This window comes from Mustelus asterias, chromosome 8 (genome assembly GCF_964213995.1).
Source record: "Mustelus asterias chromosome 8, sMusAst1.hap1.1, whole genome shotgun sequence".
Taxonomy (NCBI): domain Eukaryota; kingdom Metazoa; phylum Chordata; class Chondrichthyes; order Carcharhiniformes; family Triakidae; genus Mustelus; species Mustelus asterias.
In genome coordinates this window covers 121,157,152-121,182,520 of record NC_135808.1, presented here as the reverse complement: position 1 = coordinate 121,182,520, position 25,369 = coordinate 121,157,152, and the positions used below count along the sequence as shown (strand labels likewise).

Sequence of the window (25,369 nt, the reverse complement as noted above, 5' to 3'; positions counted from 1 at the left end):
AGACTGGGTCAGAGCCAGGTGATGTTACAGAAATCTTAATAGGCAGTTAAATGATCTGACATGCATTTTTGTAACACTCTTGGCCGCCAGGGAGTCCATGGTAGGGCCAGAAGATCCCACCAGCAGGAAGCTTCAGGAACTTTCAGCCAATATCAGTTATGGATGGTCTGGCTCAACTTCGGATCAGGCAGAGTTTATGGTGGTTACCAAAGGCTTCCGTCTTCCCAGCACTTAATTGGAAATTTCTGCTCATCCAATACTGACTGGATTCGAACAAGCAGTGTGACACATTGGAGATGGTGCAGATAAAGCCAAGTATTGCCAGCGTATATATGGAACTGGAATGTGTTGTGGATGATGTGAAGTATGATTTATGCCACAAGATACCAGCTCATCACACTTAAATGCAAATGTGTCATGTTTTTTAACAAACTACAATTGATTACCTCTGGTTTAAAATAACATGCATAAAAATACTCCAGGAAATTTCCAGTCTCATTATATACATAGGCCCTTAACTGACCAGATGAACAATGTTATGATCGACCTCTAAATCAGTAATTAACTTTTGAATGAACTATTCGCAACCTTAATGAAATAATGTCAACTGTCTTGTGCAGATTTCATTGATTGTTATAAATTACTAAGTTCAGACATTTCATCCAGATTCCTTATAACTTGTTTCCTTGAAACGTACAAGTTACTGATTCTGATTGTGAAAGGCGGAGATCAATTCTCTGGATATCCTCAAGGAAAGCAACTATTATTACAACTGCACCCCCCTCCCCCCTTCAGAATAATACTGTGCAGTGTCACAGCAGATAATTACGTGTAAATATTTGGTTATTTTGCATTGTAAGGTACAGACAAAATAGTTTGTTACACAGCAGAACCACAGGAGCCCTGAGCTCATCTCATTTGTTCATCCTCCATAAAGCTCAACATGGTGGAAGTAGGGAACAAAATGGGGAAACAACTAGGTATACACTCAGGAAATGTATAACTGTCAAAGCAGGGGCATACATATCATTTAATGGTGACAAATAAAAATCTAAATGCTGGAAATCTGAAATAACACCTGCAGCTAAACAGAAGAAACTGATTCTGACCAAAAGGTCTGAATGTAATTGTATTGTTTTCAGTTTAAGTTTCATGATGGAAGTGACAGCTTACTATAATCAAATCATAAAAATTATTTTTGTTGACAGCAGTGATGTTCCCATTAAGGTAGATCTTTACACCATAGTGGTCAATCACCCAAATGTTTCTGGTTAATACGCAAACAGGCTTGTCAACCAAACCCAATACTGGACAGAACTTGTTGACAGCACAAACCAGGAACAAAATGGATATCAGTTTTATTAAATTACACATGCACACAACAAAGATATGCAATATGGTGTATAGTTGGATTTATATACTGAATCTGCTTAATTATATCAAGTATGTCAACAACATGTCCAGGAAATGTGCTTTCTATGGAACAATGTGTCTGTTGTATCAGAGTACAAATCGCCAATAGATGGCACACTCACTGTAAATCAAAGACCCTTTATGTTGCTCGCTATTTACCGCAAACTTCCTGTCATCATCAAGGGACTTTCCCTTATGTGGATCCCACCTGCAAACTCCCATTATCCAACTCAAAGCCCCAAGCTGTTCACGTCCTTCTGCATTTTATTTCTTCAACTGTCGGCTTCAATCCTTATTTTTGAGTTTCCCCATTCCCAGATTGGAAAGATTAACCCCTTGTTGACTGAGTTAGGCAAATCAAAAGAACAATATCTACGAATCATTTAGCTGTGGATAATTATAAAATGCTGCAACCCAGTATCAAAACAAATGCCTATGTCACAGGCAGTGAAGAATGCAGTGATGGAGTTGGAGAAGATCACAGAAGCTGAGTCAAGAGCAAAGTATGGAGATCACAGAGCTGGTGATGATGATTGTGGCAGTCACAACAAAGCAAATCACAAAAAGTGAGACATGTCAGTGGGGTGAACTATTAAAACATACCAGTGTGGACAAACCAGGCCATAGGGACAATCAATGGTGCTGATGCAGTCTAGATAAGTAGTAGTGATGCCATTTTATTTGGGATTACACATCTACAACTTTTAAAATATAACAGTCACCAAGAACTGAATTGAGTGTCATCCCCTCATTGATGTTCGTGTAAAATCATTCTAACCGGGAAGATCCCAATCTTGATACCCTGTTCAGAGTTAATTGGCTGACAGTACCTCATACTTTTGCTCCAGTTGACGTTAAGTCTATTGTGGGATAAAACAAAAAAAAACTCAGTTTCTCACTTTCTATCCAATGTATCCATTGAGAAGTGCCTGGTTCAATTCACTTCAGCCATTTACTGTCTGAGATAAAAGCACACACAAAGTACTTTAGCAGGATTGCAAAGAAGTAACATCACTCACTCACTAAGGGAAATAGGACAGAGGAGACAGAAAAAAAAAGACTTGTGTTTATGAAGTATTTTTCATGATCTCAGAAGGTCCTAAAGTGCTTCATAGTCAATGGTGTTATTTTGAGGTGTAGTCACTACAATAAATGTACGATACAGCAAGCTCCCAAGAACAGCAAGGTGATCACAGATAGCAAGATAATTAAAACCATAAATAGAAGAACAAATCATACAGCTATGATCATGGTTGACCTGCCTTCAAATCCATTTTCCCGCCCACTCTCCATATCGTGAGAGATCTCCGAAGAGATCAAACATTTGTCTATCCCAGCCTTAAAAATGTTCAATTGATAGAGCATCCACAATCCTCTGTGATAAAGAATCCCAAAGATTAGCTCTTAAGAAGTTAAGAAATAGGAGCAGTCGGCTCACGATCTCTCAAGCCTGCTTTGCCATTCAACACAATCATGGTTTATCTGATCTTGGCCTCAGCTTCATTTTCCTATAACCCGGGAGGAGTCCTCTAAGTTTAAGAACCTATCTCAAGCTTGAGTATATTCAATGACTTGGCTTCCACAGTTCTCTTGGGTAGAGAATTCCAAAGATTCAACACCCTCAGAATAAATTTCTTCGAATCTCAGTCTCAAATGACACACCCCTTATTCTGAAACTATGCTCCTTTGTTCTGATGACCCCATAAAGGAAAACAATTTCTCAATACCTACCGGTCAAGTCCCCTCAGAATCTTGGATCTTTCACTATCACCTCATTCTTCTAGACACTCATTGAGTATGACTCCAATTTGCTCAACCTGGTCTCATAAGATGACCCCTTTAGGTGCGGTCTCACCAACACCCTGTACAGTTGCAGCAAGACTTCCTTACTTTTATACTGCACACGCCCTTGCAATAAAGGCCAACATTCGATTTGCCTTCTTAATTACTTGCTGTACCTAGATTCTGACTTTTTGTGTTCTATATAGAGAACACAGATCTCTCTTTACTGCTGCATTCTGTGGTCTCTTTCCATTCTTCCTACTAAAGTGGATAACTTCACATGTTCCCGCATTATACTCCCACCTGCCAAATCCATGCCCCCTCACAGACACTTTATCTTCCTCATTATTTCCTCATCATCACCAAACTTAGCTACAATGCACTTCATTTCACTGGAATCATTTATATAAATTATAAAGAGTTGAGGCACCAACACTGATCCCTGTGACACGTCACTAGTTACAGTTTGCCAACCTGAAAATGATCCACTTATCCTGAATCTCCGTTTTCTGTTAGTTAGCCAATGCTATTTTTGGGACTAATACTTTACCTCAACACCATGGGCTCTTGTACAGTCATATTTTATGTGGTACCTTATCAAAAATACCTTTTGGACAAACAGCCAGAAATAATTTTAATGTCCATTTATAAGTGTTAAAACTGACCTGGCATTTTTAAATACTGTACACTCAGCCAATGAAATAATGAAATGAATAGGAATATAAAGTGCTCAATTACAATTTTTTGTAAAACAGATTTTGCAATCTAATTATATAGTTGCAATTCTAATGCATTTTAAAATTTCTATTCTAAAATAGAAGTAAAAGCAATCTTTTTCTGATTTACAGAGTTTGTTCCAGTTTACCATCTTAACATGTAATTTTATTTAAGCTAAGAGAGGTGTCAATATTAACCAGCATTTTCTTCTGCAAATAAATAGTCATGCTACAAACAATTGTTAAAAAAAGACATTAAAAACTTGTCATGCTGGGTGAGTGTTTTGTTTAAAACATTAAAAGAAAAGCAGCAACATTTATAACCACAAAATGGAAAACAAAATCTGTAGTGGTTTTAGTTTTTTTGTATAACAGTAAGAAATAGGGAAACATTGTGAATGATGCCGTTCTGTGTTACATGGTCAAACTGAACCAACTAGAACAATTTACCAAAAATAACTTTACTAATGCTGTTCAATTGACATGAAAAATGTTCTTGTTCCGTTAGAGTTTAGGAATCTTTTGTGTGAGAAATTTTCTTCCACAGTAATGTCTTTAGGTTATTTAGTATCAAGGAGTGTTCCATCTCCATTTGGCTTGCTACTCCTCGGAGAGCTATACAGGAGTACAGCTGCTTTTCTAGTTCTTCCCTTACATCAGAAGGAGCACCATTTAAAAGGTAGTCTTTCAGCAATGTGCAGACTTTGGTCAGGTTTGGCTGATCCAATTCCGTGGTGCATTGCTTTTTGCTTTGATGGCATGTTGTCCTGCAGTCTGTGCCATACACACAATCCATATCAGTCTCGCAGTGACGACCTCCAATTAGCTGCTTGAAACTAACTTCTGGTACAACTTTTCTCATATCTATCATTTTTAAATCATGTTTAGCATTGTAGCCAACGTTATTTGCACTCATGTCACACATAAGGAAGTTACCAAATGTCCCATGAAAGACATCCTCAACAAATTCTAAGAGTCCTATTGAGATCTTAGCTTTTCTAGGCCAGGAGGGAGTAAACCACTGATCCATACTGCGCCTCAGACCAGAAGGAATGAAGAACTCCAAAACCCAAGGAATAGTGAGTCCATACAGGTAATTGTAATGGACTTTTTCTGTCACATAAAGATCTCCGCAGAATCCAAGTAGTTTTGGTGTATGCTCCTTATCCTGGAGAATTATTGTAATCAGAAACTCATTAAGCTGCAGCAATGCCCATGTAGACTTTGCTTCTGCGAGGGAGACATGACCATCTTTATTTCCATCTGCAACGGTGACAATCAATTTGAGTAGCTTTTGAAGGTTTGTCTGATCTCCAAGCTTTGCCTGAGGAAAATACAATTATATAATCTGTTCTCAAGGTAAAACTGGTGCTAATTTTGAACATGTGTACAAAAGATTACCTTTAAGAGATTGTAAACCATTTCTCGAAATTCCTCTAAGGAAGTCCCTTTTGTTGGTTTGTCAAATAACACCATTTCCTTCCTCGGCTCCATGTTAGTATCCAAATCAAAGTGGAAAGTTTCTTCAAGTTTACATTTTAAGACTACCTGTGATTCGTCCCATACTCCCCTGTACACCTTGAAAGTGACAAAATGGCATTTATGAATTAGAGGGGGACAAATAAAAGTTGTTCAAAGAATATTTCAAAATACAACATTTTCTCAAATATTATGAAGGTTGGAAAAATATTGATAACATATTTTTCGTCCAAAATTATAGGGGCTTAATTACTGAATATTTAAACATAAGAAAACTTTAATTATATCATACAATTTTCAATTTCCATGCTTTAAAAAAAAATCCCAAATAACTTCCTCATGGAAATCACACATCGCGCAACTCAAATTAAACATTAGTAAATCTCCTATTTTCTTCCCAGGCAAAGGGACATTGGAACTCATTCGTGAACTCTGCTGCCATCACTTATAAATGAGCAGAAACATTGCAGAAGATAGACTTGATCGAATCATCTTAGTTTGACAACTTGCTTAACACAGTACGACCTTAATGAATGGCCATCATCTTGTCTTTGAGCATGCAGCATGCAAAGCAATTATCACTGTTTTCCATATTTTTGATCTATTGAATTTTTATCATGACAGATTAATTACAAACCGTGCAGAAATGAAAACGTGCTTTACTGAGGGGATGCCTGTACTAATAAAAGTTAACAAGTAACTTTACAAACTTTAGTCCTTGCCACATTTTTAGAAGTTTTCAGAAAACAAAATCAAGTGATGGTTTCAACAAAAGAAAAACTACCAAATCAACATGCCTCAGAAAAGCAGCCAGCATAATCAAGGACCCCAGTACCCCGGAAATACTCTCTTCCACCTTCTTCCGTCAGGAAAAAGATACAAAAGGTCATGTACAAGCCGACTAAAGAACAGTTTCTTCCCTGCTGCTGCCAGACTTTTGAATGGACCTACCTTGCATTAAGTTGATCTTTCTCTACACCCTAGCTATGACTGTGACACTACATTCTGCACTCTCTCCTTTCCTTCTCTATGTACGATATGCTTTGTCTGTATAGCGCGCAAGAAACAATACTTTTCACTGTATGTTAATACATGTGACAATAATAAATCAAATCAAATGAACCAAAAAAACTTACTGGTGGGTCATGAACATACAAGAGAAATGGGTGGGTCTTACATAAACCTAGATATCATTCATTCCTCAGGGAGCCAAATAGGTTTAAAAACCAGAAGACGTGAACAAAGGTCATTAAATAAATCAAAACCGTGGAGGATGCAAAATAGGGTGGGCATGAAGTACTAGAACAGTGAAAAGAAAACTTCTTCAACAGCAAGAAATAAACAGAAAACTGGACATCTGAATTAGAAACAAAAATCGTTACAGGTCGGTCAATATGTTTAAGGTGGCAAAGGATAAAAAGGAAATCAAACTGGGCACAGGTTTACACCTGGGAGGTCGCCAATCTCAACCATTTACTCACGCAGGAATGAATATACAAGTCTGATATGTTTTCTGTTCATTCTCCAGCCAAAAAACCCAAAAACTTGAAAAAGAACATTTTTTTAAAAATAGCCACTTTCTGGAAGATCCCTTTCTTCTACATTGGCTGACGTTCACTTCAGTCTGCATACTTATGAGAGCTTCAAACTCTCCGGATCCAAATCCTGCCTCTGTGCACACATTGGCATTGAGCTAAACAGCCACCGGATGGTGCTGTATCATACATCTAGTCTTGAAATCTCAATGCAATCCCCGTTTAATGTCATCCTTTTAATGCGGCTTCGCTTTAACATCAGCAAATTACAGGGTCTGTAATCTAGTGTTGAAAAATTAATTTTAACATTGTTTCCTGCTGCTCTGACAGAGGCATGTGACCTGATTTATGCCATTTTGGAGTGGCCTCAGATCCGAGGCATCTCTTCTCCCCGACTCACCCTCTCGCTGCTTCCTTCACCTGAGGTTTAAACTAATATGGCAGGGGGGTGGGAACCTTTGAAAGGATTCAGAATAGGTGGAATTAAGAACAAGATGAAAAGACAGCAAGGAGAATAAGGAAATGATCGGCAGAGAAATCAAGGGCCAGAATCAGATAAGGACAGAGTAAGAAATAGTAGGAAAAGGAAAAGAAACGTTAAATGTGCCCACCTTAAGGTTTTGGGCCTGAATGCTCTGAGCATTCGAAAGAAAATGGATGAATTAGTTGCGCAGATAGATGTAAAGGGGTATGATAGAATAAAAAATCTCACAACACAGGTTAAAGGCCAACAGGTTTATTTGGAATCACAAGCTTTCGGGGCGCTGCTCCTTCATCACCTGATGACGGAACTTGTGTTTCCAAATAAACCTGTTGGCCTTTAACCTGGTGTTGTGAGACTTCTTACTGTGCCCACCCCAGTCCATCGCTGGCATCTCCACCTCATGGGTATGACATAGTTGGCATTAGGGAGACGTGGCTCCAAGGTGAGCAAGGATGGGAACTAAACATTGAGGGCAATTCAGTGTTTAGGAAGGACAAATGGAAAGGAAAAGGTTGTGGAGTTGCATTGTTGATTAAAGATGATAGTGATACGATGTTGAGGAAAGATATTAGCATAGATGATGTGGAATCTGTACGGGTCGAGTTAAGAAACAAGAGGCAAAAAACATTGGTGGGGGTGGTATCCAGATCACCAAATTGCAGTGGTAATGTTGGGAAAAGCATTAGACAGGAAATCAGAGATGCCTGTGTTAAAGGAACATCAGTGATTATGGGTGACTTTAATCTGCATATAGATTGGGAGAGTCAAATTAGTCACAGGACAACAGAGGAGGAATTTCTGGAGTGCATGCGGGATGATTACCTGGAGCAATATGTTGAGAAACCAATAAGGGAGCAGGCCATCTTGGACTGGGCGTTGTGTAATGAGAAAGGATTAGTTGGCAATCTAGCTGTGAGAGAACCCTTGGGACGAGTGACCACAATATGGTAGAATTCTTCGTCAAGGTGGAGAATGATGCAGTTGATTCTGAGACCAGGGTCCTGAATCTCAATAAAGGTAACTGTGATGGTAGGAGGCATGAATTGGCCGTGATGGACTGGGAAACGTTACTGAAAGGAAAGACAGTGGACAGGCAATGGCAGACAATAAAAGAACGAATAGGTGAACTCTAGAAGTTGTTTATTCCTGTTTGGCGCAAGAGTGGTAAGGGAATTGTGACCAAACCATGGCTTACAAGGGAAATTTGAGATAGTATCAGATTCAAGGAGGAAGCATACAAATTGGCAAGAAAAAGCAATAGACTTGAGAATTGGGGGCAGTTTACAATTCAGCAAAGGAGGACCAAGAGACTGATCAAGGAGGGAAAAATAGAGTATGAAAGTAAGCTATCAAGGAACATAAAAACTGACTGTAAAAGTTTCTATAGATATGTAAAGAGAAAAAGATTGACAAAAATGAATGTAGGCCCCTTACAGTCAGAAACGGGAGAATTCATAACAGGGAATAAAGCAATGGCTGAGGACTTAAATTTGTACTTTGCTTCAGTCTTCGCAAAGGAAGACATGAATAATGTACCACAAGTGCTGAGAGAAACAGGTTTTAGTGAGGAGCTGAAGGAAATCAGCATTAGTAGAAAAATGATTTTGGGGAAATTGATGGGATTGAAGGTGGATAAATCTCCAGGTCCTGATAATCTTCATCAAAGAGTACTTAAGGAAGTGGCCCTGGAAATCGTAAATCCATTGGTGGTTATTTTCCAAATTTTCTTTGGACTCTGGAATAGTTCCTACAGATTGGAGGGTAGCTAATGTAAGCCCGCTATACAAAAAGGGAGGTAGAGGGAAAACAGGAAACTATACACCAGTGAGCTGGCACTGGGGAAGTTGCTAGAGTCTATTATCAAGGGTTTCATAACTTGGCATTTGGAAGGCAGTGGTATAATCAGACAAAGTCAGCATGGATTTACAAAAGGAAAATCATACTTGACGAATCTATTGGAATTTTTGAGGGTGTAACTAGTAGAGTTGGCCGAGGAGAACCAGTGGATATGGTTTATTTGGACTTTCAGAAGGCTTTTGATAAGATCTCACATAATAGACTACTATGTAAAGTTAAAGCTCATGGAATTGCAGGTAATGTCTTGAGATGGGTCGAAAACTTGACACAAATGGGTCTTTTTCTGATTGGCTGTCATTGACTAATGGGATTCTGCAGGGATCTGTGCTCGGACCTCAACTGTTCACATTATATATTAATGATTTGGAAGAGGGAACTGACTGTATCATCTGCAATCTGGAGATAATACAAAGTTGGGTGGGAGAGTGAACTGTGAGGAAGGTACAGAGATGCTTCATCGTGATTTGGACAGGCTGAGTGTGTGGGTATCTGCATGGCAGATGCAGTATAATGTGGATAAATGTGAGGTTATCCACTTTGGTAGCAATAATAGGAAGTCAGATTATTACTTGAATGGGTGTAAATTGAGAGGTGAATACTCAACAAGACCAGTCGCTGAAAGCAAGCACGCAGGTACAGCAGGCAATAAAGAAAGCAAATGGTATCATAGAATCCCTACAGTGCAGAAGGACACCATTCAGCCCATCGAGTCAGCACTGACCTCAATCCCACCCAGGCCCTATTTCTGTTACCCCACATATTTACCCTGCTAATCTCCTGACACTAGGATCAATTTAGCATGGCCAATCCACCTAACCCACACATCTTTGGAGTGTGGGAGGAAACTGGAGCACCTGGAGGAAACCCACATAGACAGCGGGAGAATGTGAAAACTCCACACAGACAGTGACCCGAGGCTGGAATTGAACCCGGGTCCCTGGCGCTGAGGCAGCAGTGCTAACCACTGTGCCACCATGCCGTGAATGGCGGAGCAGACTCAAAAGGCCTACTCCTGCTTCACATTCTATGTTTCTATGAGCCTGTGATCCTGCTAAACATCTAGATCCAATCTGAAGCTGTAGCTCTGGGATTGTGAAAGTCTCGGTCCAAATGGTGCAGATGTGCCCTGTTGGGGGTTGTTACAATCCATACATTTTTTAAATGACTGTCGAAGCTGCTCCTCTTGCCTCAATGCTCATCCCCAGAGCCCTCACTCACAGCAAAGTTTCAGGATAGGGAAGGGGTGAGCCAGAGTATTTAAAAATAAAACACTGATTGTAACAGCTTACCACTTCTGCACCTTTGGGACCAGGACTTCCGTAATCCCAGAAGGTTCAGGAAAAGGAAATGGTGATCGGGTGGGTCAAGGAAGGGGAGAAGTTAAAAGGCAGAGGGTCAGGGATTGGAGAGGTCACAGGCAGACGGTCGGCAAGCGGGAGAGGTCACAAGCGAGGGGGAGAGGACGTAAGCAGATATTCAAGAGAGTGGGGAGCAGGAGATGCCCCAAGAAGTGGGAGTTTGGAAAGCAGGGTTGGTTGTAAGCTGGAGGCATTACAAGCATAAAGTTATATATTTTTTTCTACATTTAAATTTATTTCACTTTAGAAAGTTCATTTAGAAAAGTATCTCAATTTACAGGTTATAATATCTTAATGTATATTTTCTGATAAGGAATAGCCAACAGAATCTAACAACAGCTTTACATTGATTTCAATCGGAAAATGATTCGTGTAAAGTCGCTTCGCTTAAAGTTGCATTTTTCAGGAACGCAACTACAACTCTAAGTGAGGACTTACTCTATGACAAGGCAGGAGCTGTGTTGTGTGTAGTTTCTCCCACACAGACACAATCTTCCCTCTGCCCGCTGATTATCAAGACCTAATGTAGGGGAATAGAAGAGCAAAATGCAGTTATAATGGTGGGTGAAAATTACTTGTCTAGATAATAATTATTCAAGATGTGATCTGTTTGAATAGTCTGCAAGTCCCAAGTCGTGCGAGTCGAGACATAAAACAATGTTGTCAATGGGTTTAAATTTGAGATTGCAAAAGAATTGCAGATGAACAAGGTGTGAATGTTTCATTTTGATGATATCTAAAGGACTTTTTTAGTCAAATTGGTGTTTGTACAATACTGTAAACTTTTCCAAACTAGAATCATGCATGACCATGTGATTTGAAAAGTTATGGAAAAAGCACCAGATTTTTAACAAATGTAATGTTGTTGCTGGCCTAAACTACTCCGTGTACTCAATGTATATATCAGCAAAAAAAAATAAAAACATCTTCATGCTGGACAGTTCTTCATAAGAATTGAAACAAAAACTATCACCCTCCACAAAACACAGTACTTAGCAATATAGCTTGTCACTATCGATGGATGTTAAATAACTAGTAGTTTAAGCTATTAAGGTTAACTGGTGTTGGGTATGGATTAGTTAATTATACAAAGAAGTATCAGCCGGCACTGAGAGAAATTGTGTTAAATTAGAGAAGTAAACTCTCCAATCAACAGTCTCTAACAAAAACATCCTAGTCACAATGTCATCTTCACAAGCTTCGGAGTTTGTCTAACACAGATCACTTACATGATCTTTGCGTTTGATAAGGTGCCCCATGCAAGGCTTATGGAGAAAGTGAAGGGGCATGGGATACAAGGGGACGTTGCTTTGTGGATTCAGAACTGGCTTGCCCACAGAAGGCAAAGAGTGGTTGTAGATGGGTCTTTTTCAGAGTGGAGGTCGGTCACCAGTGGGGTGCCAGGGATCTGTTCTGGGACCCTTGCTCTTTGTGATTTTTATAAATGACCTGGATGAGGAAGTGGAAGGATGGGTTGGCAAGTTTGCTGATGACACAAAAGGTTGGAGGTGTTGTGGATAATGTAGAGGGATGTCAGCAGTTGCAACGAGACATAGATAGGATGCAAGACTGGGCGGAGAAGTGGCAGATGGACTTCAACCCAGATAAGTGTGTGGTGGTTCATTTTGGCAGGTCGAATAGGATGGAAGAATATAATATTAAGGGTAAGACGCTTGGCAGTGTGGAAGAACAGAGGGATCTTGGGGTCCGGGTTCATAGGTCGCTCAAAGCGGTGTCGCAGGTAGAGGCTGTGGTTAAGAAGGCATATGGAATACTGGCCTTCATCAATAGAGGAATTGAGTTTAGAAATCGGGAGATAATGCTGCAGCTGTATAGGAACCTGGTCAGACCCCACCTGGAGTACTGTGCCCAGTTCTGGTCGCCTCATTACAGAAAGGATGTGGAAGCCATAGAACGGGAGCAGAGGAGATTTACGAGGATGTTGCCGGGATTAAGTGGTATGCCTTATGAGGATAGGTTGAGAGAGCTAGGTCTATTCTCTTTGGAGAGGTGAAGGATGAGAGGTGACCTGATAGAGGTGTATAAGATGTTGAGAGGTATTGATAGAGTGGATTCTCAGAGGCTTTTACCCAGGGCTGAAATGGTTGTCATGAGAGGCCACAGGTTTAGGGTGCTGGGGAGTAGGTACAGAGGAGATGTTAGGGGTAAGTTTTTCACTCGGAGGGTGGTGGGTGCGTGGAATCAGCTGCCAGTAGTGGTGGTGGAAGCGGTTTCGATTGAGTCTTTTAAGAGACTTTTGGATAGGTTCATGGAGGTTAGTAAGATAGAAGGTTATAGATGAGCCTAGAAGGTAAGGAAAGTGTTCGGCGCAACTTGTGAGCCGAAGGGCCTGTTTGTGCTGTAGCTTTTCTATGTTCTATCTTATGGCTTCAAGTTAATTAGCACAATTGTTTGCAGACTTTAACGACTCAGAAAACAAATTCCAAGCAGTGTTCTTACCTGATTGTTAGGTTTATTAGAGAGACACTTGCCAAAATAGAGTGTACCCTTATCGCACAAGCTGCCACATGCTGATCCATCAATAATTCCCTTCTTGTATTTATCACACTAGAAGAGAAATAGCACATGTAGCTTTCAGAAACGTTATTACACAAAGGACATTCTGAATTTTAAAGGCTTTCAAAAGATTTAGACTTGCAAGCTATTAAAGCAGTACCCTGGGTTTGATATACAAGCATTTTTATACTTGCTAAAAATAAATAATTCACATGACGTAGGAGCTGCTGGCAAAACCAGCAACCAATTGAGGAAGTGGTGGCGAACAAGTCTTCTTGAACCACTGCTGTTCTGTGGCAAAGATACTACTACAACAAGTTTTTGCTGAGGTTTAGTACCACTGTGTGGCTTGCTAGGCTATTTCAGAAGCAGTTAGGAGTTAACCACATTGCTCTGGGTCTGAATTCAAATAAACAGGACCGACAGGGTAAGGTTGGCAGATTTTTTCCCACCCCGAAAGGGCATTACTAAACTAGATGGGTTTTTACAGAAAGCCAAGAAAATGCCATTCTCTCAAGCAAACCCCTTTCTGCAGATGTTCCTTAACGTTCCCATCTCACCATGTTTTTATCTCTACTTTAGGGAAAATTAGGTTCCTTCTACTACCTCCCGTGAATCAAACAGTATTGCTGCTGTCGCCTTAACCCTCGTCTTCCTCCATCACAAATATTAAATCAATTTCATTTTAAAAGATGTGTAACTACTTCAAATTACATTTTCATTGGTAATTTCTCCCACATGATAACATTTCAAAAAGTACTCAACTGGCTATAATGTGCTTTTGGATACCCAGAGGTAGTGAAAAGTACTATGTAAATGCAAGTCCTTTCATTTTTCAACCATGGATCTCCAAGCCTTCAACACACTCACTAGCATATATCCTCTTGCTGTTTAAATAGTTCTTATTTCTGCTCTATTAGTAGATTATAATATTCTGTATTCCTTGCTCAAATAATTCCACTGCTCACTTTGTTTTACCAATTAATGATTTATCACCTTATGGTTATTCAATTTTGTTCAACCTCATCTCCTACTGCTATCTCAATTCTTTCAGAATCATTATGGGTTCAAACAGCCTTCTGGTCTGCTCCTGTTTCTATTTCTTATGCTCTTATTTTGGCACTCGAGGAGGACATTCAGCCCATCAGGTTAATGCTGGCTCTTTGTAGAAGAATCCAGTCAGACTCATCCCCCTGTTCTATCCCTATAGCTCTGCAAGTTTATTTCCCCCAAGACTACAGGATTTATGAACATCTGGAGGGGAATAGTATCAGAAATAGCCAGCACAGCTTTGTCCAAGACAGATCATGCCTTACGAGCCTAATTGATTTTTTTGAAAATGTAACTAGACACAGATGAGGGAAGAGTGGTAGATGTAGTTTATATGGATTTCAGCAAGGCGTTTGATAAGGTGCCCCATGCAAGGCTCATTGAGAAAGCGAAGGGGCATGGGATACAAGGGGACATTGCTTTGTGGATTCAGAACTGGCTTGCCACAGAAGGCAAAGAGTGGTTGTAGATGGGTCTTTTTCAGCATGGAGGTCGGTCACCAGTGGAGTGCCCCAGGGATCAATTCTGGGACCCTTGCTCTGTGATTTTTATAAATGACCTGGATGAGGAAGTGGAAGGATGGGTTGTCAAGTTTGCTGATGACACAAAAGGTTGGTGGAGTTGTGGATAGTGTAGAGGGATGTCAGCAGTTGCAACGAGGCATAGATAAGATGCAAGACTGGGCAGAGAAGTGGCAGATGTACTTTAACCCAGATAAATATGTGGTGGTTCATTTTGGCAGGTCGAATAGGATGAAAGAATATAATATTAAAGGGCAAGACGCTTGGCAGTGTGGATGATCAGAAGGATCTTGGGGTCCGGGTTCATAGGACGCTCAAAGCAGCATCGCACATGGAGGCTGTGGTTAAGAAGGCGTATGGAATACTGGCCTTCATCAATAGAGGAATTGAGTTTAGAAATCGGGAGATAATGCTGCAGCTGTATAGGACCCTGGTCAGACCCCACCTGGAGTACTGTGCCCAGTTCTGGTTGCCTCATTACAGAAAGGATGTGGAAGCCATAGAAAGGGTGCAGAGGAGATTTACAAGGATGTTGCCTGGATTAGGTGGCATGCCTTATGAGGATAGGTTGAGAGAGCTGCGTCTTTTCTCCTTGGAGGCGCAAAACATGAGGGGTGACCTGACAGAGGTGTATAAGATGTTGAGGGGTATTGATAAGAGTGGATTCTCGGAGGGTTTTACCCAGGGCTGAAATGGTTGCCACAAGAGGTCACAGGTTTAGGGTGCTGGGGAGTAGGTACAGAGGAGATGTTAGGGGTAAGCTTTTAACTCAGAGGGTGGTGGGTGCGTGGAATCGGCTGCCGGTAGTGGTGGTGGAGGCAGATTCGATAGGGTCTTTTAAGAGAATTTTGGATAAGTTCATGGAAGTTAGTAAGATAGAGGGTTATAGGTAAGCCTAGTAGGTAGGGACATGTTCGGCGCAACTTGTGGGCCGAAGGATCTGTTTGTGCTGTAGCTTTTCTATGTTCTATGTTCTACTTGCTGTGTTAATAGATTCTTCCTCACATCCCTTGGTATCTCCTGTCCAAATCATTAAGTCTGTATCCCCATACAATCAGCTGATGGGAACAGCTTTCCTGCATTTACCTTTTCCAAACGTGTCAGAATCTTGTACACCTCTATAAAATCTCCCCTGGTTGCCCTTCAGAAGGTGGCAATGAGCTGCCCTCTTGAGCCATTGAAGTCCCTGAGGTATAGGTACACATACCGCGCTGTTGAGGGAATTATAGGATTTTGACTCAGCGACAGTGAAGGAATAGCCAATATATTTCCAAGTCAAGATAGCGAGGGACTTGGAGGGGGGCCTTCAGGTGGTGGTGTTTCCAGGTATCTGCTTTTCTTGTTGCAGTCGTGGGTTTGAAAGGTGCTGCCTAAGGAATCTTGGCAAGTTCCTGCAATGCATCTTGTAGATGGTACACAAAAGTCTGAGATCACGTACCAACCGACTCAAGAACAGCTTCTTCCCTGCTGCTGTCAGACTTTTGAATGGACCTACCTTGCATTAAGTTGATCTTTCTCTACACCATAGCTATGACTGTAACACTACATTCTGCACTCTCACCTTTCCTTCTCTATGAACAGTATGCTCTGTCTGCATAGCACGCAAGAAACAATACTTTTCACTGTATGTTAATACATGTGACAATAATAAATCAAATCAAAGTACACATGGATGTTTGTTGGTGGTGGAGGGATTGAATGTTTGTGGAAGGCGTAGCAATCAAGCAGACTGCTTTGTCCTGGATGGTGTCAAGCTTCGAGTGTTGTTGGAGCAGCACTCATCTAGGCAAGTGGAGAATATTCCATTACACTCCTTACTTATGATGGTGGACAAGCTTTGGGCTAGTCCAGTTCAGCTTCTGGTCAGTGGATGTTGATAATGTTGGATTCAGCAATGATAGTACCATTGAATGTCAAGGAGCAATGGTTAGATCCTCTATTGTTGGAGATGGTCAATGCCTGACACTTGTGTGGCATGAATGCTACTAGTCATTCGTCAGCCCAGGGCTTGCGGGATTTGGACATGAGCTTCTCCAGTATCTGAGGGGTGGCGAGTGGTGCTGATCATTATGCAGCCATCTGTGAACATCCCCACTTCTGACCTTATGAAGAAAGAAAGGTCATTGATGAAGCAGCTGAAGATGGTGGGGCCTAGAACACGACCCTGAGGGACTCCTACAATGTGGTCCTGGAGCTGAAAGGATGGACCTCCAATCACCACAGCCATCTTCCTTTGGATCAGGTATGAGCCCAACCAGCAGGGGTGTTTCCCCCCCGATTCCCATTGACTACAGTTTTGCTAGGGCTCCTTGATGCCACACTTGGTTGAATGCTGCCTTGATGTCAAGGGCAGCCACACTCACTTCACCTCTGGCATTTGGCTCTTTTGTTCATGTTTGAGCTGAGACTGTAAGGAGGTCAGGAGTAACCCTGGCAGAATCCAAACTGAACATCTATGAGCAGGTTATTGCTGATGACTCCTTCCATCACCTTGCTAATGATCGAGGGCAGACTGATAGGGCAGTAATTGGCCAGGTTGGATTTGTCCTGTTCTGTGTGTACAGGACACATCTGGGCAATTTTCCACATTGGTAGATGCCAGTGTTACAAAACTGTACTGGAACAGCTCGGCTAGGAGTGCAGCCCAAGTCTTCAGTAATATTGCTGGAATGTTGTCAGGGCCCATAGCCTTTGTAGCTTCCAGTGCCTTCTGCAGTTTTTTTGATACCATATGGAGTGAATCGCTGAAAACCGACATCTGTGATGCTGGAGACCTCTGGAAGAAGCCAAGATAGATCATCCATTCTGGCTGAAGGGTGTTGCAAATGCTTCAATCACATCTTTTGCACAGATGTGCTAGGCTCCTCCATCATGGAGGGTGGGGATATTTGTGAAACCTCCTTCTCCAGTGAGTTGTTTAACTGTCCACCACCATTTGCAGCTGGATGTGGTAGGACTGCAGAACTAGATCTGATCTGTTGGTCGTGGAATCGCTTAGCTATTACTTGCTGCTTATGCTGTTTGATATGCGGGTGTTCCTGTGCTGAAGCTTCACCAGATTGACACCTCATTTTTAGGTATTCCTGGTGTTCCTCCTTGCATGTTCTCCTACACTCTTCATTGAACCAGAGTTGATCGCCTGGCTTGGTGGCAATGGTAGAGTGGAGGAATATGCCAATTCATGAGGTTACAGAGTACAATTCTGCTGCTGATGGCACACAGCACCTCATGGATGCCCAGTCTCGAGTTGCTAGATCTGCTCTTTTAAAATCTCTTTTAAAGTGGTGGTAGTACCACACAACAAGAGTGTCCTTTCAGATAATGTCCCAAACACCACCATCACCATTCCTGGATATGTCCTGTCCCACTGACCCAGCGGTACACAGTTGGGAGTCCCCAACATCCTGAATACAGATGAGACTCTCTCCACAAGGATTGAGCAATGGTCACTCCTACTGACACTGTCATGGAGCGATGCATCTGCAGCAGGCAGGTGGGGAGGATGAGGTCAAGTATGTTTTTCCCTCTTGTTGGTTCCCTCACCACCTGCCGCAGTCTCAGGCTTGCAGCTATGTCCTTGTGAACTCAGCCACCTCAGGCTGTAGTGATAGTACCGAGGCAGTCTTGGTGATGGACATTGAAGTCCCCCCCCCCAGGGTACATTCTGCATTCGTGCTTCCTCCTAGTGGAGTATTGATTTATCAGATGGGGGACCGTAATCACCAGGAGTTTTCCTTGCCCAGATTTGATCTGGCGCCATGAAACATCATAGGGTCCAGGGTTGATGTTGGACTCCCAACTGTGTACCGCTGTGCCCGTGGGACAGGACATATCCAGGGATGGCGATGGTGGTGTTTGGGACAATATCTGTAAGATATGATTCTGAGAGAATGACTATGCGAGGCTATTGCTTGACTCGTCTGTGAGACAGTTCTCCAAATTTTGGCACAAGCCCCAGATGTTTATAAGGGGGACTTTACAGGGTCAACAGGGCTGGATTTTCTATTTGTCATTCCCAGTGCCTAGATAGACGCCAGGTGATCCAGACAGTTTTATTTCTTTGTGTTTTCTTTATAGTGGTTTGCTAGGCCATTTCGGAAGACATTTAAGAGTCAACCACATTGCTGTAGCTCTGGAGTCACGTCGGCCAGACTGGGTAAGGAGGGCAGGTTTCCTTCCTTTAAGGACATTAGTGAACCAGATGAGTTTTTATGACAATTGACAATGGTTTGTGGTTATCATTAGACTTTTAATTCTAGATGTTTCATTGAGTTTAAATTCCACCATCTTCTGGGGTGGGATTCGAACCTGCATCCCCAGAGAGTTACCCGAGGACTGTGGATTACTTAGCTATGGATGAATCATCCCTCACCTGGAGTCTTTCTATGGAATAAACCTTTGCTGAGAAATATTGAATATCTCCTTCAAAGTCTGCCTGCATCTCTGTCTTACCTTTTAACTTAGTTTCCCAGTTTACTATAGCCAACTCTGCCTTCATACGCTTAAATTCACCTTTATTTAGGTTCACAAGTCTTGGACTCACTTCTACATTACCTTTCCCAGTCTGATTTGCCCAGTCAGATTAAAGTCATCCTTGATTATTGTGGTTTCTTCCACACCCCATTTATTACTTCCTGCATACTCTGTCCTACAGTCCAACATTGTTAGGGCCCCTAAAAACCATTCCCACAAGTGACTTCTCTACCACCCTATACAACTTGCCAGAACACTGATCCCAACATGGTTCAAGTGAAGACCATCCAGAAATCAAAGTGACTCCAGTGCATTTAATGCAGTTAGTACATGTTATGATCAAGCTAATGTTACTACTGGGCCATCAGGTCTCTAAATGGCATCAATTAACTTCCTTCACTCCACCTACATCTTTACCACTGTACACAGATTTGTAAAAATAAAACAAGTTACAAAATGTATCTTATACTCTAATATTCTCAGTAAGTACACAGGCCATGTAAACCAATAGGCCAACTGTGGTCAAATACATCAGAGTCTGAAACCAAGTGACAGGTGCCACTCAATAAAACTGGATTTCTCATCAAATTCCCCGAAGGTGTTTGTCACACTGTAAGCCAACTGGTCTCACTGGAACTGGTTCCGTACGAATGCTTTCAAACTCCACTCTGGAAGAACATGGTTAGAATCTTGGCCCAAACAACACTTTCGCTCAATGTCTCCAGAGCCCACCTCCACAATTTCAATTTCTCCTTTCAGCATTTCTTTGCCTGCCATGTGTATTCACGCTTCTACACAAACTCCCAAGTACCCAGTCATGCCAATGGAACACTATCGCTTCACAGGCTGTATTCAAGTGTCAAACTTTTGATTTACCTCAAAATGTCTGGCTTCTCACCTAGCCATCTTTAACTCTGGTTCTTGCAGCTGTCTATTTAACTCCGAGCACTTCCTCTGCTTTTTACTTTAAATTCATCAAGCAGGACCTTGTTCAACTTCTTGTTTTTTGTTCCTTTAATTTAACTGTCTTCCGGAGATATGCACGTCAATGGGAAGCTCCTTCAGCATATGAACAGTTTGCCTCGTGCTGAAACACTTTTTGATGACTGGATGAGATCTTGATTCTATAATTATATTAGCTACATCATGATCAACAAACATGTCCTGCATAGCAAGGATTTTTTTGCCTTCCTTTACACCTAGTTCCGTGAGCTGAATGCTTTGACTCCATTAATTACCTCTGGCCTCAAGAATCATAGTAAGAAGTTTAACAACACCAGGTTAAAGTTGCATCTTTGTAGAAGCCATCTCAAGAATCATGCGATGGACCTCTTGGCTAGGTTGATTTGTTCATCATTCAGCTTGTGAACTATTGGGATTTTCCTTTCAAAGAGAAGCTCTTTCACATAGAAACTACACTAGCATTGAAATGTAGCATTAGTAGCGTGCGAGAGATTCTTGCTTTGCACACCTTTTCTTCTGGAGTCATATTCTTTTTGCGTAGTACAATTTCACCTGCAAGATCTTTGCTTTGGATTGCAGGCTAACTTGACATTTATGGTCGGTTCCTTTACACAGGTCAATGTACAGTGAGTTTTAAGGGGCGTCTGGACAAATACATGAATAGGATGGGAATAGTCAAAAGAGAAAACAAAACATTTGTCAAAGCTAGGAGGCTGGGAACACACGAAGCAAGTGTGGAATACAAGGAAAGTAGAAAGAAACTTAAGCAAGGAGTAAGAAAGGCTAAAAGGGATCATGAAAAAGCATTGGCCAGCAGGATTAAGGAAAATCCCAAGACTTTTTATACATATTATACAGGTTCACCTGAAAAAGGAGCTTAAGGCTCCGAAAGCTAGTGGCTTTTGCTACCAAATAAACCTGTTGGACTTTAACCTGGTGTTGTTAAATTTCTTATTGCGTTTACCCCAGTCCAACGCCGGCATCTCCACATCATGTGGGTCAAAGAAGACAGAGGGTAGCAGTGGAAGGGTGAGTTTCTGAATGGAGGGCAGTGACAAGGGTGTTCCTCAGGGATCAGTGCTGGGACCTTTGCTGTTTGTAATATATATAAATGATTTGGAGGAAAATGTAACTGGATTGATTAGTAAGTTTGTGGACGACACAAAGGTTGGTGGATTTGCGGATAGCGATGAGGACCATCAGAGGTTACAGATCAGTTGGAGACTTGGGCGGAGAGATGGCAGATGGAGTTTAATCCAGACAAAATGTGAGGTAATGCATTTTGGAAGGTCGAATACAGATAGGAAATATACAGTAAATGGCAGAACCCTTAGGAGTATTGATAGGCAAAGGGATCTGGGTGTACAGGAACACAGGTCACTGAAAGTGGCAATGCAGGTGGAAAAGGTAGTCAAGAAGGCATACAGCATGCTTGCCTTCATCAGTCGGGGTATTGAGTTTAAAAATTGGCAAGTCATGTCGCAGCTTTATAGAACATTAGGCCACACTTGGAATATAGTGTTCAATTCTGGTCGCCACGCTACCAGAAGGATGTGGAGGCTTTGGAGAAGGTACAGAGAAGATTCACCAGGATGTTGCCTGGTATGGAGGGCATTAGCTATGAGGAGAGGTTGGAGAAACTTGATTTGTTCTCACTGGAGCGACGGAGGTTGAGGAGAGACCTGATAGAAGTCTACAAGATTATGAGAGGCATGGACAGAGTGGATAGTCAGAAGCTTTTTCCCAGGATGGGAGAGTCAATTACTAGGGGGCACAGGTTTAAGGCGAGAGGGGCAAGGTTTAAAAGAGATGTACGCGGCAGATTTTTGACACAGTAGTGGGTGCCTGGAACCCACAGTAGTTGGTGCCGGGGGAGGTAGTGGAAGCGGATACGGTAGTAACTTTTAAGGGGCGTCTTGACAAGTACATGAATAGGATGGGAATAGAGGGATGTGGTCCCCGGAAGGGTAGGGGGTTTTAGTTCAGTAGGGCAGCACGGTCGGTGCAGGCTTGGAGGGCCAAAGGGCCTGTTCTTGTGCTGTAATTTTCTTTGTTCTTTGTACAGAATCATATTGGTTTCACCCAGAATTCAACAGTATGGTGATGCATGGGAGGGTGCAAATGTCCAGCATGCATCAAGCCCCGACAACCAAAATGTGCTTTTATACCTCACGTCAAAAAAATAATTTTTGGCAAAAACTTACTGCACCTGGTGTTCCCAGGCAGTCTCCCATCCAAATATTAATCAGGCCAGAGTCTGCTCAGCTTCTGAAATCAGGCATTTTCAGACTAGTACGGCCGTAAGCTAATCAGTCTGCAGTGTGCCGACAAAGGGGGATTTTCACTGAATATATCAGTACTTGACAGGAATAGGCCATGTCATTTGGCCAGTACAGGGATCGAACCCACAACCTTGGTGTTATTAGCACCACGTTCTAACTATCTGAGCTAACCGGTCACCAAAGAAAAGTTTATTTTAGAATTCAAATTCAACCAGGGTGAGATTCGAACCTGCAATCTGAGAGCATCACACTCGGTCTGTGATTCTACCGGTTTCAGTGATTTATCATCCCAAGGCATCAAGCGAATCTGGTGAAGAATACAAGAAGGTCTATTGGGAGTCACAAACTTAATGTTGACACAAATTCCTGCTGCAGAATCCAGTTGGCGAACACCAATTTTCCAAGTTCTGCAATCTACAATAACTCAACTACCAACAGATCCCTTGCTCCTGCCCTTGGCCAATAATAGATTCTGATCCTCTGTCACTAACATGAACTGTGCTTCTGCAGGTCTGATCTGCTAGCTGTGAATAGAGGAGCTGGAACACTCAAATGTGCGAGACAGAATCTGCAAATGGAGGAGCAGCTCAGTCTCTCCTGCGCTTGCTGCTCCTCCAATTACAAATGTGCAGTCAGTTCCCACTCTGTGACTGACAGTTGTGCTTTTACCTCCAGCTCCATTGGACCAGCTTGCTGCCCCAAAGTTCAAAAACATTTAAAATGGTAAAGTTCCAAAATCGAGTGTCAAAAATCCACCAAATGGCAGAAATTTTCATGCCTGCACTTTCCTCAAAGCATACTGCAACCAGAGTATGCAGTGGACAGAGTGATGAAGGCGGCATTTGGAATGCTTGGTTTCATTGGTCAGAACATTGAATACAGGAGTTGGGACGTCTTGTTGAAGTTGTACAAGACATTGGTAAGGCCACACTTGGAATACTGTGTAGAGTTCTGGCCACCCTATTATAGAAAGGATATTAAACTAGAAAGAATGCAGAAAAGATTTACTAGGATGCCACCAGGACTTGATGGTTTGAGTTATAAGGACAGGCTGAATATATTGGGACTTTTTTCCCTGGAACGTAGGAGGCTGAAGGGTGATCTTATAGAGGTCTATAAAATAACGAGGGGCATAGATCAGCTGGATAGTCAATATCTTTTCCCAAAGGTAGGGGAGTCTAAAACTAGAGAGCATAGATTTAATGTGAGGGGATAGATACAAAAGGATCCAGAGGGGCATCTTTTCCCCCCCACACAGAGAGTGGTGAGTGTCTGGAACAAGCTGCCAGAGGTAGTAGTAGAGGCTGGTACAACTTCATCTTTTAAAAAGCGTTTAGACAATTACATGTATAAGATGGGTTTAGAGGGATATGGGCCAAAAGCGGGCAATTGGGACTAGCTTAGGGGTTTAAAAAAAAGGGGGGCAGCATGGACAAGTTGAGCCGAAGGGTCTGTTTTCATGCTGTAAACCTCTATGACTCTAACCAGTGTCATGTAGTAAGCTAACCTGAATTGTAATCGGTTTTAAAAAGGAAAATGGAATTCCTTCAAATACCTCATGTAAATAAATAGAATCCATAATTTAGTAATAGCATCACAGAATGGATCCTAGAGATTCTTTAAAGCTGGAAACATTTGTTCTCAATAATCCGCAGGTAATATCCTACAAAGTGTTTATTTTAGGATATTTATGTTGGATAAAAGTTCATAATGCAGGTGTGCTCCCAAATTATGTTGCCCACTATAAATTCAAATGGAAATGCTGTGTGGATTAATTAACCAACATGGAAATGCTGCAAACTCTCAGCATATGCAGCTTCTAAAACCAATTGGCAATAAATACAACTACTGCCAAATTATTATGGTGAGACTGTGAGGACAAGCAAGGCTTTAGACAAAATGGAAGCACTGTGTAAATACCTTCTGCAGTGCAACCATCACCATTTGTTTATGTCCAAAACTGTTTGTTGCATTTGATAGTTTAATGAAATCACAGGAAGCTACCCAGCAAAAGGCCAGTGCAGATATGTATGGTTTACTGCAAGGCATAAACAATACTGTGGCCTTGCATAAACATCTCATTATCTCAAAACTGAAATTCTGATTTGCCAGATACAATTTATTTTTAACAAATCTACACTGATAGTGCTTAATTAACCCTTTTACCTTTTCTGAGATATTATTTTAGCCTGTATCCTCATCTCTAGAAGCTTACTGCAAGGTCAGTGTTTGGCAGATCTATCCTTAATTGGTTTATCTCCTTCTCCCATTTTAACTAGAGATGTTACATTGAAAAGCCTCCAATACTCTGCCACGACTTCCATATCTAATATACTGTTACAGTTTGCAGGTCAATGATCCATGTCCTGTGCTAATTTTTTGTTAATACTCTCAAATTCTACTTCCCTCAACTCCAAGAATCAAAACAATACATAATTACATAGTGATGAAAATCAGCTGTTCTAACTATTAGATTTGTTAGCACAACTCTACATTTATTTTTCAAGTGCCTTTTCTTACTGGAAATGCAACAATCTGCTGAACTGAGCTCTTCACAACCCTAATCTACACCCTGAGCGTAATCAGTTTTCCACGGCATGTCTGCTCGGCCAGAAACTACTCATTCCTGGTGTACAAGAAATGGCTGAATGAGCATTATACTATTCCTTGATGCAAATTCTCCAACCTCAAAAAGAACAACTGAAAGTGAGATTATAACTGCTATTAAAATATTTTATTGAAAGTGAAAAATCAAGAAATAGTAAATTTCTAACAGTTATGAATCCTAGCTGCTGTTCATTCTGGACAAGCTGGATCCCAGAATGGAACCCAGTTTACTAGATCCTAACTCTTTTTCAGAAACAATGGAGGAGAGTTACTGAACAAATGCACAGGAGCCTGATGAACCATTAATGCAAATTAAAAAATTAAAACAAGAA

At 41.5% G+C, this 25,369-nt stretch overlaps 1 protein-coding gene across 1 annotated transcript in view; it reads right to left on the bottom strand.

Moving 5' to 3' along the window:
* Positions 1-2,465: 2,465 nt before the first annotated feature.
* Positions 2,466-25,369, bottom strand: part of LOC144497503 (divergent protein kinase domain 1A-like) — a 69,275-nt gene continuing 46,371 nt past the window's right edge. Inside the window, exons 3-5 of the mRNA XM_078218869.1 lie at positions 13,085-13,192; positions 5,313-5,489; positions 2,466-5,235 (exon numbers count right to left, since the gene is read on the bottom strand). Coding sequence (XP_078074995.1) covers positions 4,423-5,235; positions 5,313-5,489; positions 13,085-13,192 — 1,098 coding nt within the window. The 3' untranslated portion in view covers positions 2,466-4,422. The remainder of the gene's footprint in view (positions 5,236-5,312; positions 5,490-13,084; positions 13,193-25,369) is intronic.